This window comes from Malurus melanocephalus, unplaced genomic scaffold, assembly GCF_030028575.1.
Source record: "Malurus melanocephalus ecotype Western Australia unplaced genomic scaffold, MMel_1.1 scaffold_146, whole genome shotgun sequence".
Lineage (NCBI taxonomy): Eukaryota > Metazoa > Chordata > Aves > Passeriformes > Maluridae > Malurus > Malurus melanocephalus.
This window is the reverse complement of record NW_026623378.1, coordinates 1,545,522-1,562,090: the sequence shown is the minus strand read 5'-3', so window position 1 is coordinate 1,562,090 and position 16,569 is coordinate 1,545,522. Positions and strand designations below refer to the sequence as shown.

The following is a 16,569-nucleotide window of genomic DNA, read 5'->3' as shown; positions in this document are numbered from 1 at the left end:
AAATCATCTGCATATTAAATTTATTTGGCCTTTTACTTGCAAGTGTTTTCAGAAAGAGTGCATGCAAGACAAATAATATTTACCTCTAAAGATGAAACTCCATCTATTGAAACACTTCATTGCATACTCKATATCAAAGTGTTCCCAAATAAATTAAAAATTAAGTAAAATACAAGCAGTTTTACATTCTGAACTCATGATCAAGTTGGAAGAAAATTCTTTTCTTCCATGGACCAAACAAAGGTAAAATATTACCAACATTCAAGGCATTTTGCATCACAGAAATTACCCAGACCTCCATCATTCTGCAATACATTGTAGCTGTTTTTTCATCAGCCCCAGCTCACAAGAAACTATCACTGGATATGAAGGCCTGTCCTGTACAAATCACCAAACCCAGCCGTGGTCCCCACTATCAAACTGGACAGCAGAACATTTGTGCTGTCAATTTGCATGGAATCGTATGTATATTAATAACGATCTGTGACATAGCAGAGAAGAGCTACGAGGAAGGGACCATTTTTATACCAAAATCTAGAGGCATTTTTCCATAATCTGGTCASCCTCATTTGGGTCTCCCAGCACTCCTTCTGGAGCCTTCTGACCCTGCCCAGCCTGTGCCAGTGCAGACCCTTTCCCCAGCACTGCAGTGTGAAGCAGAGTGCTCTCAGCAGTGGCACCTCACCTTTCATTCCCCAGGCACCAACGATCCTCACTGTCCTGGCATAATATTGTTCAAAAGTTTCTAAAAAACAAACCATCCTCCAYAGTGCTATGAAACAATTCCAACCCCAACACACTCTTAAAATCAACTGACAAGAAACAACCCTGCTCTCCTGCTGTCCCTTCTTTCTCTCTTTCACTGAAAGACAACTTCAGTAAAAACAAAACAAAACTCCAATTGTGAGAAGATAACACGAAGATTAATTAAGCATTTTCTATCTATACAGATTCCACTCTCACAACAACCACTTTGATACAGGAATCCTCTATGTGTAAACATATTAAACTTTCAATCAYCAGTATACAAGGACATTAGAGGAAAAGAACATTACCTAAGACAGAATTACCAGTCATAATGTTTGCCACATAAGCATCTGGGTACAATGAAACAGAGACCAACACAATGGGAACTCAAAATTAATATGGCATGATAGGACCGAGATTATGCAATTATTGCCATTTTAATACATGCTGGGAAGCAGAAACAAACTCTCAAYTATCAAAATGTCTCAGGGAGTGGGAACTAGCATAGAAAACCTCACTGCTGTACTGCACTTAKGTCTCTTCAGACTGTATGCCTTTTGTCACTTGCCTTAATAGTGATAYGAAACACTACACATGACAGAAAGAAAATTGTGGAGGGCTTTATTATCAATCATTCTAAACTTCCAASAGTAAACAAGAGTGTTCAAGCAGAAAAACCCGGCACAGCCAAGCAATGTCTCTTCATGATCTCCCAAGCACTCTTTCTTCTAATATATGGACGTTCAGCTTGATGTCAGTCAAAATGTGATTAAACTCRCACTACGTTATTCCATGCTCTCACAATTTCAAACATCTTAACATCACACTTAATTTTATCATTTCATTTAACTTAGGAGATACGTTAATCCTTAAAAAGAAGTTGAATTTGTCCTTGACACAAGTCCTTCAGAAAATTTTACTTCAGTATCATGTAAGTTACAACATATTTTACCTTRACTATCATCAGGATTTACAGCCAACCATCTTCAATATTTATCAGCTTATCTGATTTTAATTATAATATGCATGGAGCTAATGGAGCTAACTTCCAGCAGCACATCTATCAGACTCAGTACTCAGAAACTCTGCAAAGCCTAAGCACAAATACTATAACAGGTTTCCTTGTGCTTCCCAGTTCATATGATGCATTAATAACAAAGTGGCAACTGAACCAGGAGATGGCAGAGAGAAGACACAGCATTACCTTGGGAAGCCCCTGACAACAGACGGCCTGGCACACACTGCGCTGTGGGATGGAAATCTCACACTTTCTATTTGATTCCTTCTCTTCCTCTGGTGTAAAGCATGAGCAGAATACTAAGAGGCAGTCAGCTCACAGTACTCCAWCTCCTCTGGGTTTGCCCCATACTTGGTGCTCACAAATCAACACCACATTACCTACATAACCTGACCTTGCCAAGATCACTCACTCTTCAGGACACATGAAACACAACAAATTAAATCTGAAAAGCAAAATGGTAAAGAAAGCTAACAGGGTTACCTACAAACAAAGTAGTCACTTCAAAACCTTTGCAGCTCTAATAACAACAGGCACGACTCATTACCAGTGGGTTCTGTGTTGGTTTTCTTCACATGTGCACTGGCAAAGATGAACACCCAGTTCACATTTGTGCTGTGTGCACACAAAGGAAGTAGCAMAAGGCACTGTGCAGTTTCAATGAAGGTATGTTCCTACAAAGCCTGAATGCCATGAAGTTGTTCCTACCCTCCAGCTTCATAAAACTGACTTGCTCGGGAGCCTGAAAAGCTACATGTCGATTTGCCAAAAAAAACAAAACGAACCCACAAACAAACAAAAAAAACAAAACAAAGAAACAAACCAAATGAACATACACAAACGACAAAAGAGCACAAGAAATTAGTATTTTTTTACCCCAGAAAAAAAGCAGCTATTTTTCACGTGTCTAACTGGTACCAAACCAAACTCCTATTCCTAAAGGATTTTTTTTTTGTATTTATGCTATCTCTGTATTTCAAGCTTAACTTGTAACYACAGGTTCCAGGTAAGTGACATTCATCAAGGCAAGCATCAACTGTCTTCACTCTTCATTTGCACACAGGCACACACATTTGTACAAACACATCACACACATACAAAGAGCAATACGTGATGACACTTGGCGTCAGCATGAGGACATGAATACAAACACATAATGGACCTTGAAATAGTCTCAGCACATATGTTCATRTGTGTTGTGCACATGTGGTTATATCCTATTTTTCTCCTGTCCTTTACATCRCCAATTACTCTCAGCAGCAGGTGGGCAGCTGTGAGGACAGACATGCCAAATTGACAGAGTTCTCCCCAAAAGCTGGCTCTGCTTTTATTAGCTGCTGTGCTGCTGTACAGGCAGCTGCTATGTCCTCAAGTGTGAACACTGCAGGGGAAGGAACACAACCAGCTCCTGATTAGCCCCCTGATTAATGTTGCCCAAACAACTCCACAGCTCTTCACATCGTGAGGGAAAGCTCACAAGAAAAGGACAGAATGCTCAAGACTTGCATTCCAGTGAAGTCTGAGAAGCAGCGTGTGCTCACAAAGGGAGAAAGGCAAATCATTGTGAAGGCTCTGACTTGCAGCCTCAGCACGTAAAGTGAGATATAAGGCGCAGTGCATAGTGTGGCAGTAGTTATGGCTTTTTACCAATTACCTCTAATAGGGATGGCTCCATTTCTCCATTGCTGTGTGAAGCCAGGAGAGAGACAAAGCATGTACCTTAAATAGAAACACTAACTGCAAAGCGAACGGCTGTCAGATGAACCACAAATGAACACAGAAGCCACTTCAGACTTAATAAATACTGATCTAACTTCCTCACCCTTAACAYGAGCAGAACAAAACTGCTTGCGAGTACAGCGAGGCCCCTCCAGAAGCTTGTAGTTCGGAAAAAGACCTCCATTGGTTCAATAATCTCTTGCCTAATTAAGTCCTTTGGGTCAAGGTGTCAAAGAGAGGAAGCAGTGCCTTCTCCAACAGGAACGCTAACAAATACAACCCCTATTATGAAGCAATAATCAGAGTTTCTTTTCAAAACTGGTGACAAAGTGGGGCACTCCACCTTTTCTTTCAAAGGATTCATGCAAAAAGTATGAACAATTAGATTTTAGCTGGCTTCTGTTACTGACATTTTAATAAGAAACATTAGGGGCTGGAATTCAGCTCAACCCTCACCTTTGTGATAAATGTTTGCTGCTTTTTAAAAAGAAAACAAGTCTAAACCACACACACAACCCATAACCTGAACATTCAGAATATCTGAAAGTGACAGAAAATCTGTGGAAAAGCCAGAGGGATGTGGACACTGCTTGCATGCTCCATTTGGTAACCAGAGGGTTATGGGCCATGAGTGTAAACCTGACTGATGAAGGCCCAGTACAAATTATTCTGATTGATAAGAACAAGGTGCATTAAAGTCTGATAGACACATGGGATTGGGTTTATTATGACTGATGAGGACACATAACTGCAATTGTGGTTGGAAAGTTTATAAATCCTTCTCCATGAGGGCCTGCAGTCTGAAACAGATTAAATTGATATATGGAAGATTCTCTTAAATTTCAGTAAAAATTCAGTTTTGTCACATTTTTTAAAAAGGTCTTGGTAAAAACATACTCAAAAGGCAAAACAAACTGTAGAGCAAGCACTGAGACTATTTTAAAGGCAATGAAAATYGGTCATCTTCCTGACATTGAAACTCCAAATACTTCTCTTTGGAAACTGAAGTTCAAAGCATAAGATAMAACATCTTTTCAGCTTCTGTGATCTTCAAGTTTAATGACTATTTTGGCTTAATTTTATTTTAAACATATGATATTTCATATCAGTAAGTCAAGTTCTGTCAGAGACACCCCACCATGAGACAGGCTGTGGGCAGAGTCTGGTGTCTGACAACATGGCTACATCCTACACAAGATTTTCTACTGAAAAACTCGCTTGTGGATGCATTAACATGTTTCAAATAAATAAACTAGGAATTAACATCACACATTACCACATCTATACAATTAGCACAGTAATTAACAGCAATAAACATGGACTGTTCAAAATGCTTCTTTCAGATCATTATCATCAGAGTCTTTCCTTTTTCCTTAAAATAAATAAATATATTTTCCCCTAACACCAGATCTCTTTAACACAAAGAATTAGCTAAATAGAAAGCAGCAATCCTCCCACCCAAGACATATGGGAAAACAAAGCTATTTGCATATATCCCCACAGGTCTACTCTGGCTTGCCAATTTCCAGTCTTRAAACCATTATTAAGGAAACAAATTTAGCTGCTTATTTTGGTTAGTGYGTTCTGCTAAAGAGAACACTCAAATCAATATTTTTTATCAATTTTTTAAAAAAGTTAGATTGGCAACATAAATAAGACGACTCAGGAACATGTTGATCTAAACATCTCCAAAATCACTCCCATTTAAATGCAAAAACCATACCTACTCTTATGTCTTCTTTTTCTAATAAATCCATGACAAAAAAAGTGTCTCTACAGATTTCTGCTGAGATAATACTTGAAAAGCATCAGTGACCACAACTAAGATGAAACTCAACTAGGCTTTTTGCTTTCTAAACAATCATTCAGAATCCCCAAATGGTCGCCCTGATTGTCTAACACTAGCTTTCATCATTATTAAAAACCAAATGTCTAATTAGCTAAACAGCAAGGGTAATCTTTCATCATACATTAATACTAAAAACTTGCTATGAAAATGTAATTCTCTCCTGCAAAGCATCAGAGCTCCTCAAATACTCCCCCTGCCCTGAAATGATTATTAGTTTTGTAAGGATGTTCCTTTCCCTCAGGAGCACTGCCAGCCCCTCTGCAGCACAAGGGTCTCAAATTTGCCTGATTTTACTGTAAAGCGATTAAGAAATTTCATGAAGTCCCAAGGAAAGGAAATGCTCACCTTCAGAGGAATTTTAAAATAAACAGGAGGTGAATGGGAGAAAGCTAARCCTTGCATTAACCATGAATAAATTCAAATATTTCTAGCAGATCCTAAACGAGCACAATGACTACTGTAGACCCAATTTTTTAGAACTCTCTTAGAGATGGTTTACTCCATTCCTATCCATTACACAATGGAAGAATAACATTGAGCCTTCACAACATCATCTAAGGAAGATGAAACACAGAAGGTTAATTAGCACAAAAAAGGGATTGAACACTGGAATGTTAGGAACAAACTCTTTCCTGAGCAGCAGCACTCACTAGTCCTGTAGGTGTTTACTCACATCAGACCTTCCTGCAGCAGGACTGATATTCAGCAGTCTGAGAATTCAAGACTCCCCTCTCCTCTGATTGCTTGCTAATATCTAGATTTCAAGGAGACCTTTCACTCATTTTTCAAGTTAGTAGTACATCTGCTCCTGCATGATCTGAGAAAAAAGAAAGTAACTTTTTAAAATCTTTATTATTTTTAGCTGACTCAGTCCAGATTCTTTAAACAATAGATCTCAGTCTTAGAAACAAAGTACCTTCCTCCCCTTCCCCCCAAAACGTGAAGCTTTTAGCTAATTTTTACAATGTTCATTTTTTWAAAAATGAAGTGCAGTAGAGTTGCTAAGTGAAATTAAGGCCTTCTATCATCTTTACTACATATAARCCTATACAGGGAAGCAGACAAATCTCACTGCTAACTGCACTTTTCTATCCTGCCACTTAAGTCTGCTTGATTGGGTTTTGTTTTTTTTTTTCAAGCACAGCACATTAGATACCATCAAACACCTTTTTGATGTATCTATCTGAAGAGACCCTAAATGTCTAACTGTTCTCTGACACAACTAAAAAACCTTCAAGAGTCCTATTACTCCTAATTTGTTAATTTTCAGTCTAAAGCAGATTCAAAAGGAACACATGAAATTATTATAGCAAGCTGAACAGGATGGTCTGAGATTCCCCCAAAAGCACCTCCAATCCCTCATGTCATCACTGCCATCATACCAATGTCACACCTCCCTGAATTTCATGTGTGGCTACTGAAGGTCATTGAACATGTCAGAATCACTWGTCTCTGGGGTTCCAGGCTCTGCTCCTACCATAATTTGGAATTATCTTCCTTTCCAATGATTTAATTAGGATTTGAGAGAAAGAAAACTTAAATACACCTGTCATAAGTACTCAGTCAACCTCACTAATTGGCCAATAATCCAGCATTTGAAATGTTCCTCTTCCCTCASCTCCCACCCTTCCCATTGCAAGGCTGCCCTTGTTATTCCTATTTTAGTWCTATAATATATTGTTTCACTTAATTACAGCTTGTCCAGACTGATGTGGCTGCACAAGATGGGAGAGAATAGAAGATATAAAGTACCACAAAGACTCCCACAGATACAACTTGATACAGCAGAGCCTGAGAAGGTCACCAAAGAGTGCACTTTGGGTGGTCCAAACTACTTTTAAATAATTTGATGCACTCATATATGCTGCCACATAAGACAATCATAATGAAGCATCTTTAATGCAGAGYAACAGGGAAAGCCTTCACTGAAAATTAAAGCACACTGCTGTTCCTTCAGCCAAGATTCCTATTGCACCACAAGAGCCTAGTGGGGTGTCCAGTTAGGTGTTGGTGCTCAGGCTGCGCTCACTCATGAATACAATGCTGGAATTTGACCTYTAATTATTCTTTCACAGTGGGAGGGATTATTATTGCTAAGACAAAAAATAAATGACCATTCCTTCCTGTAAAGATGCTGTTATTTGAAGGATAAAGTTGACTACAGAAATACTATTTGGTTCCAGTTAATGGATGAATGCTTTCTTAACAAAGTTCCTTTGATGTTATTATATAGCTTCTGGAAGATGAGATATGTCTTAATTCCTGTTAATGACAAGATCAAATACTAATGCAAGTGGGCCAAAGTAAAGTAACTTTCAAAATTACTGAGAGGCTGTGTTAGAACAAGTCAGATCACTGGGTTATGGCCCACTGTGCAAGGAAGGTATTTTTTACTTCAGGCATTGGCTATTACTTGCTCTTTTGGTATGAACAGGCTGCCCAGGGAAGCAGTGGAGTTGGTGGAGTTACCATCCTGGATGTTTTTACAAGACCTGGAGACATGACACTTAAGGACATGGTTAATATTGGGAATTTATGATCTTAAAGGTCTTTTCCAATCTAAATGATTCAATGAAGTGAGGACTGTCAATAGTTCCTGACCCCACAGGACATTCCAAATTGATGAACTCAACTACTGTCKGCAAACAGTGCTACAGTAYTCCATTTAGTGCTCGCCCATCACARGGAGTAATCAATGAAATTATTGCAAGGGATGTCCCAGTTCAATTTTTGTCTCTTTCTTGAAGCCCTCCATAATTCTCCCACATGGCTTTGTAAGAAAGAGTCTATTTGAGTCTTGATTACTAAACCAAGAAACTCTAAAACAAAATATCCACTGTTAAAAAGGATCTCTGTAGGACTCAATGCTCSCCAGTAGTGAGACTAATCCTATTTACTCAATTTGTACACAAAAAGGAACGCATTATTTCCACTTAAACAAATGCTATAACAAGACGATGAATATTAAAGCATTCTCCAATAGAACTCATACATTCAGATTACATTGGTAATGGGCTCTGACTAAAAAATCCAAACTTTGAAGCCTTTTTTTCTTTGCTTTTTATTTGATTTTTACAGTCTAATGATGCATTTTTTCCTAAAATGATTGAAGYAACTCTTAAAATAATTCCCAGAGCACCAGATCCAAACATTAAATACACAAGAAGGTAAATGCAGAAGGCCTGTACAGCACAATTCAATGAAGATCCTTTGCATGTCTCTGGCAAGGAGGGGAAAATTGTGCAGCTATACTAGCTAGACATTAAAAACAATTTGGACAGTGTTCTGAAGAAAGCCAGCAAACCCACAAAAAAGTTTAGCCATAAGAAAAATAAAAAAAGAAAACACAGGATCTAAAAATAAGAAATGTGAGAAGGAATAGGGTTCCTCTCTCAATAAGRAAAACAGAAAAAAGTCATGGGAAGCCACATCAACTCTCAAATAGGTAAAATAAAAAAAAAAGAGTCTCCAAACAGGAAAGAACTCAAAGAAGTCCTGGCCATAGTGGCATCAGAAAGATCACTGGGGGCAGTGGGTAAAGACACAAAAGGAGCAGAGGAAATATGATTCCTTGATTCCGTGTGTGGACTCATGCATACACTCACACACAAGTGTACACACATGCATGTATATAAACACTCATGCTCCTTTACTATTTATCTTGTCATTCATACATCAATATCTATATTTTCATATCTAAATCTATCCATTTATACCTATAGGTACAGATGAATCCTCTCCCCTACTGCTTTCGTGAAAGCCAATAGGGACTTATTCAAAGCTCACTGCAAATTGAGATATCCAAATATATTTTCTCAGAATGAAGTCACTGCCTAAAGCCCAGCATACATCCTCCAGTACAAATGTCTACCTTTCTGTTCAATTTCCAGCTATGCTTTTATCGAACAATCTCTAAATGGATGCATAAACATTCAGTCCCTAACACATGTGAACTACAGGGACTCCCTACTGGAATGAGCTCCTCAGATTCCCTGCTCAAGTAGACCAAATCATCCTCACATTTCTCCTTGTGCTTTTCACGCACCTGAACAAACAGTTCAGCTTCGTGCCACGGCTCAAAACTCAAGAGACTCAAATTACCATCAGTCAGGGAAAGAAAGTCAAGAACTTGGGATTTTCCGCAGATGACATGTACAATTTTCAAAGATGTCTCTGCTCAAAATGAATTAATTTGCACCCTCTGGTTCCAGGCTGCTGAACTCTGCACTTTATTTAGACAGTGTGTGCTGCATTACAAAACATTTCTCTTTTCAGAATATAAAGGGGGGAAAAATCAGAATCACCAGTAGCCACTAGTTTCTGCAAAGCTGAGACTGAAGACTGGTCACTAAAATGAAACAAAGAGTTGAAAAAGCAACAGTAAAAAATGAACAATGAAGGCTTTCAGGAGTAGATTAATAATCACTTTTGACTAGATGACTGAGCTGAACAACTGGTGGAAAACTGCTTCTAATAAASCTGTTCATTGCTCTTTTTCATGAGCATGCCCCCAGATACAGACTTCTGAAGCCTTTTAATAAACCAAGTGATTTAAAAAATATCTATTTGGAATACTGAGCACAAGCCTTCTGTTCTGAAAGCGTCAGTCCAGGGGATTTTGAATTTTTCAAAAGAACTTGCATCATCTCTTTGCAAAACGTTTTTCAAACTATTTGAAAGGCCAGAATGATTTCCTGRATTTGCCTTGAATTTATGAGCGAGACAAGATGACTGAAACAGCCCAAAGCCTTGGCCCAGAGATCTCTGACTGGTTTTGCTAACATTGAACTTACAGGTAAACTATGACAGCACAAATTGAGAATAAAGGCTGTACCATAACTTCAAGATCATTTGTACATCACATCAGGCATTGTCCTGGAAGTCTTTAAYAGCTTTTATAGGAAACAACCTCTGCCCATGCTCCCATACCTGACTAGGAATTATGGGGGGGTTAGAGAGGGAGAAATCCTACTCTTTCTACTAGCACACACACGCACGTAYCTTAAAAATCAAAGTACTAAAAGCAATGGATAAGTAATAATTTGAAGTGAAATTGACTTTCTTKAATTACATTTGCTGTTATATACTGTGATTCATTACTAAATAAAAAAAAATACAATCAGAAATGACAAAAATCCATGCTTAATTTAAGTAGACCAATTACTTTAAGTGCTGCAACAGTCAGAACAGTGATTCAAAGATAAGTATGGGAACACACAATGCCATTTCTTCAATAGCTTCCAGATCAAATTCAATGTAAAAGTCAAAAGGTCAGGGTTTTTTTCTTTCCTCTATCCCATGGTATCACAAACTCCCCAGAGAATTTGGCTGAATTCTTTCTTTCCTGGCATTCTCTGCTGCTGCAATGATGATCATACATAAAGCTATAAGACACAAACTTTCTACAGGAAAGTCTTAATTTTTTCCAGATAGATTTTATATTTGTCTAGAAACTAGACATTGGTACCCAGTTATGCCTGAATAACTAGGCAATGCAGAAATTGTGTAGAATAAACACTCGGAGGATTCTGTTCCTTGCTGGGGTGAAAAGGTGCTTAGCCCCAGTCTATTSCTTCCCTTTTATCATCTCATACAGCAGCTGTACGTGGAGATGTCCATCAATTCCCTCCCTAAGTGATTGCTGCTGCAGATTGATGACCATAAAGAATTTATATTTCTCTGCAGCTGGCTGCCTCAATTCTATATATCTTACTATTCAAACAGCAATTCCAATGCAAGTTTCTCCACAACAGTTCCAGCTGGGATGTACCAGCCACTTGGAAAAAAACAGGTATTTTTAATAACACATGCAAACTCAACCACACAGCTCACGCAGGAAAAGTCTGACACTTCCTGGCAGTGTCAGATTGCTGAAAGGGCACCCACCAATACGTGTGCAGCTGGCTCAACACCTCAAGTGCCAGATTCCCTGTATTTACCCTAAGCAAGGCATGTTCAATGGAAATACGGCAGCCCCAGTGATGCAGAAGTGGCTGTCTGACAGCTGAAACCATGATACAGAAAGCAGAAGATAACTTATGTTATAAACAGACAAGGATTAAAGAAAACCTTAAAGCAGGTGAGGTGAAAGTAGTTTATATACAAATGTTCTTCATTGCTTCTTTTTTTGTTGTGAAAGCCAATGCTTTGCATCACAAATGATGTGCAGTGCTCCATGTGGACTGTGTAAATGCATTATGCATTTCTCAATTTCCATTATGAAATTCCTCTGCAAATTAAATAATTGCAAGAGTAGCAGCCTGCACAAAGGGATCTTGACAAAAGACAGACCATTCCAGGATCAATAGCTTGTTGTAAAATTATTAATAGCACAGTTCCTGTAACTTATAACCATGGCTGAGGCCCTTTACAGGCAGGACTCTAAATAAAACTGCCACATAATCGCTGKGGGAAACAACTTCCCACAAAACCAGTCATACTGAAAATTAACTTCTTCMCACATAGCAAGACTGATCAAGTGGAATTCAAAGCTAATGCAGCATCAACGAATAAGAACAGATCTCTAAATTTAAAAAAAAAAAAAAGTTTTGAACATAATTTAGAAATCAAATTGTGGCCTTGGGGTTTTTCCCCTGTAGGAACCATGCTCTTATATACAGGTTTGGAAGGTCAAATATTCTTCTTAAGTTTCTTCTGTAAAACTTTTATACAATTCTTTTCTTCAGCAGACAACACCTGCTTCCTGACACCAAAACTTAAGAATAAAATATTACAGTTACTTTTCACAGGCCTAATATCATTTTCATCGATAAAGTGGACTCATAAGAAAACACCCTATTTTATCTTACATTTTGTAATATGGATATGCAGACATATATGTAGGAAAGCAAAGAGAACTAATCTACCTACAGAGATTAAAAACTGGTTTTCAGCAGTAAGGTTCATCTAGTGAAAACATAGCTATTACTCACATTTCTTGTCAGAAACATGACTTAATATTCCTCATTGTTTTCATTTTGCTATCCAGCCTCCAAAACCCTTCTCTACCCATACATCTGTTTATTTGCTCACCCTAGAAGCACAGTGCCAACTGTTTATTTCCCAACCTCATCTCATTGTGGGTGGCACCCACTGCTTTTAACTTGTAGTCATTTTACAGTTTGCTAAGATTCTTTATGAAACTTGCCCCACTACCAATCTTTCTGTCAGACAATTTGATTACTGATGCTTCTGCACCCAGAAGGTCAGCGAAATAAAACATTAAACTTCCAGCAGGCCTGTACACATTGTTGCAATATATGTAGAGGCACAGAAGAAGCTCCTGTAGAGGAAAAAATTCAAAACACGTCAGCACAGCTGAATCTTTTTAGGATGGCACAGCAGATCTGAAGTCTGTTGCATGTTTGTTTACAGGTGAGTAGACCTGGCTCCAAAGAGAACCATCTAAGAGCCACTGACAAACTTAGGGTCAGCTTGGCTTTTTCCTGCAGAAAATGAACGTCAATCTCAGCAACAGAGCTCCCAGGGTGATCAATGGGGAGCAGGTTTCTCTGCATCTTCTGAAATTACACATAAATCATAAATGAGATGAGTGAAAAAACAAGGGCTACATCATGAAGATGCAATATCTGTAYGAACTACCCATTTTTCTTAGGTAAGTAAAGGAAAGCTGAATGGATTATGATCAACCAAGCTCTCCCCTGTTGGTACAGCTCAGTAGAACAGTATCATTGAGGAGACTGAGTGCTGCAACCATCAACTGCAAATCTTTGAAAGGTCATCTGTCCAGAGCCAAGCCATTATCCATTCACCACAAGGGAATTCCACCTTAGGTGGAATGCCACAGTTTGTACACTGCTTCTACCACTTCCATTTAGCAAACATTTCTTTAAAACTTCGCCATCTTTCCTATCAAAACACTCAATTTCTTATTGCAGATTTTAAGGCATTTTACTGTAAAGGACCATATCTTTTCACTGAAGTTGTGCATACCTTTTTATCTTTCAGTGTCAAACAAAGCATATTTTATTGTATTCACAAGAATATTTCAGGCTTGTTAGGCTCTTCAGAAACTACTCTGTTTCTAATGGCCAAGTCCATTACTTTTCCATAATTCAGCCAGTGCAGAAATTACAATTAAAAATGTATGTCAGGGAAGGGACAAGTAATAACCTTAACAAATAATTTTCAGCTTCAATGTAACACAGCATTACTATAAAYATGGGATTTTAAATTGTGAAATGCTATTCTGTCTTCAGAAAATCTGACAGATTCCACATGGAGGACACTACAGGTCTTCATAAATCAGGAAATGAACAGATTAAAACACTACTCAAAGAAACAGTACAGCCTTTAGAGATCAGGTAGAGAAGGACTGCTTATTACAGAAAAGCACAAAAGCCCAGCGCTGGAAACTCTCTGTAATCACAAGCAGATCACCTCCCTCATCACACCAGCAGGSAAGTCCTGCCCACTGAGCAGGGAGATGCCACTGGAGAAGGAGCAGGGCTCTGAAGCTCAGTGCTGAGGAGAGGGCCATGCCCCAGGAGCCAGGCATCTCTTTTTGGAGCTCAGTGTGCAATACCCTGGGAACTGGGTAATTCATCCTCTGATCCCTGCCCACACAGGACAGGTTCAGTTGGCTTCTTTATGGAAACCCCTCCCACCAAATTCTTATGAAAAAGAATTATCCTAGCAGAATTAGTATAAGATGGATGTCACAGCCATGAGGAGAAGGAGAGAAAACAGCACATGGTCAGCTGCAATGTGCCCCACACTCCCCATTGGAAGGAGAAGAATGCCTGTGGCAACTTGCCACAACCTTACTGTTTTACTGATACAGCCTGTGCTAAATGGAAAAGATAAATTTGATCATAACTGAATTTAGACAATATACAAATTAGGGAATTCAGGATTNAAAAAAAAAAAAAAAAAAAAAAAAGGCAAAGAAACCCAGATGCATCACTGGAATAAGGGAGAGCATACTTCAGTAAGCAGATTGGCTACCAGGGAAAATGGGCAGGAGCAGTTTGCACACAGAGCACTTAGTGGGTTTCTAAGACGTCCTTATGAGATAATTATTTCAAGAATGAAGGGAAAAAGTGTTGGAATAATTTTGACTCTTTAAACCCGATCTCCTGCTAAGGAGCAACTTTCTCATCACTACCACAAGGCCAGCAAAAGAACACTTAGCCATGTACCTTGTGACTTTTGCTTTCAAAGCATTCACTATTCAAGCATTACACATAGGACAGTAATTACAGGGCAGTTTATTCACTGGGTTACTAGATTTTTGATTCTACAGATTAGCTCTACAAGCATCATGGAAGTCTTCTCATGCTTAAACAATTCCATGTTATTAAAAGGATGTTACAGTTGATTTCTTATTTGAAACCCTCCTCATCATCTCCAATGTTCCTCTTGAAGAAACAGCAAGTAACTAACTAGAAACTGAAAAAGAAATCTGCACACAAGACTTTCAGAACACTTTCAGACTCAGGATTGTTGCTTTTTCCTTTGTTTGCTTGCTGGATTTTKGGGGCTTTTAAACCAAGACTAACCAAAGTTTAAAATCAGAGATGTTATTTCTCTCTGACTTGCCACTGAAAATCTGAGAGGATATAAAGAGAATGCAAATAAAAACTTATTTTGCAACTATGGAATACTGYATAAAAACTAAACTGTATGCATAGACACACATAAGATTATTTTTCCAACTGTGATTTAACCTTAAGCTTCCTTTTTTTTTTTGTATGCTGTTCTTGGTAAATCACYACATCAAAAGATTATGCAGTGCATTTTAAAGCAAAAGTTTTAGCAGGACAGGATTTTAAAACACACCACAGAAGATTTATTTCCCCCCTGCCCCATTCATTTTCCCCGTTACAGATCCTATATCCTAAGAGTGCTGAACATACCACAAATTTAACGTATGAAACAGGGCCCATATCAGTTGGGGGGASATATAAAAAAAATATACACAGCTCCCTTTCCCTCTGGAACCTAGCACAGTGAGAGATTTGGGGTTTTATTATTCCTTACACCTATCATACAGTACCAAATTCACTTAGGCAGAGACTCCTTTTCCTCAAGTTTCAGCCCAAAGTAAAAATTTCACTGAAGGAAATTTCATGAACATGAGATTTCATGAAAATGCTAAATCTACTTTCTGGTTTAACACCAAAAGTAGATCACTGTAAAATTTAGTCCAGATAGAGAATAGTGTGAGGAAGCRTATGAAAAAAGTAATAGTTACTGCAAAAATTAATTTTTAATGAGAACAATACTCAGCCTTAATAGAAAGTGTTTTCTGGAACAGGTAGAGAGACCATGCTGAACTCCTTGCACACCTATGTGACCCCTGCCGATCCATGTCAACATTCAATTAATATTTTACTGGGAAAGTGTGAGATGATTCAAACTTTGTCTGTCTGGGTAGGTGTTGCTAAGCAACTTTGCTCCTTGTCTGAGAACTAACTCTTSACAGCAACCTTTCCTTCAAGCCAAAGACCTGCATCCACTTGAAACACTTTCTCCTTTGTCAACAAAAAACCCAGCAAGTCGTATTCCACCCTTCCCTTTMTATTACCCTCCCTACCTCCCAATTAAAAAGAAATTAATTTAATGCCTGAAACGCTGTCCTTTCCTCACCATAATCGCTGTCGTAGAAGACGATGAACTTCTGCCAGCGCAGCTCGGTGACCAGCTTGAGCATGACATCGTTGAGGCGCACGGGYGGGCGCGCGGCCAGCGTGTACTCCTCATCCTCGGGGCTGGGGTTGAGCTGGCACGCCGTGCGTGGAGAGCCACCCGTGCTGCGCTGCACGAACAGGTGAGGGATGTGCATGGCGTCCGTCAGCGACTGCAGCGCGTTGGCCGAGGCRCAGCCCGTCGATGTCACCAAGGCTAGGATCCCCAGGGTCATCAGGTCACAGGCTGGGGAACACAAGACATGAAGCAGGGTTTGAACAAGCTCAGCAATTTTTTTGGCCAGCCTAGACTCTGAGGAGGGAATGAGACAGGCTTTGCCCTTGCCATCAACWCAGGGCTGAAATGATTTATATTACTCTAACAGCTGAAGCCTTTCAGAGTTAGATCCTGCACCTTACAGAAGCAGACAACTTCTGCAATCTGCCCCAATATGCCAGAGTTGAGGACAGATAACGTAACTTCTGTCAGTCCTTGAGACAGCTGATGTGGAYGGAGATTACGGCCCTTGCTTCAGGTCATTCCCAGTGGAAGTGGCAACTGAATTCCCATTTTTTAAAACTCACTT

The 16,569-nt window shown here is 39.0% G+C and overlaps 1 protein-coding gene across 1 annotated transcript in view; it reads right to left on the bottom strand.

The window, feature by feature from the left end:
- Positions 1–16,221, bottom strand: part of GRID1 (glutamate ionotropic receptor delta type subunit 1) — a 255,289-nt gene extending 239,068 nt beyond the window's left edge. Inside the window, exon 1 of the mRNA XM_057371418.1 lies at positions 15,945–16,221. Coding sequence (XP_057227401.1) covers positions 15,945–16,218 — 274 coding nt within the window. The 5' untranslated portion in view covers positions 16,219–16,221. The remainder of the gene's footprint in view (positions 1–15,944) is intronic.
- Between the last annotated feature and the right edge of the window lie 348 nt (positions 16,222–16,569).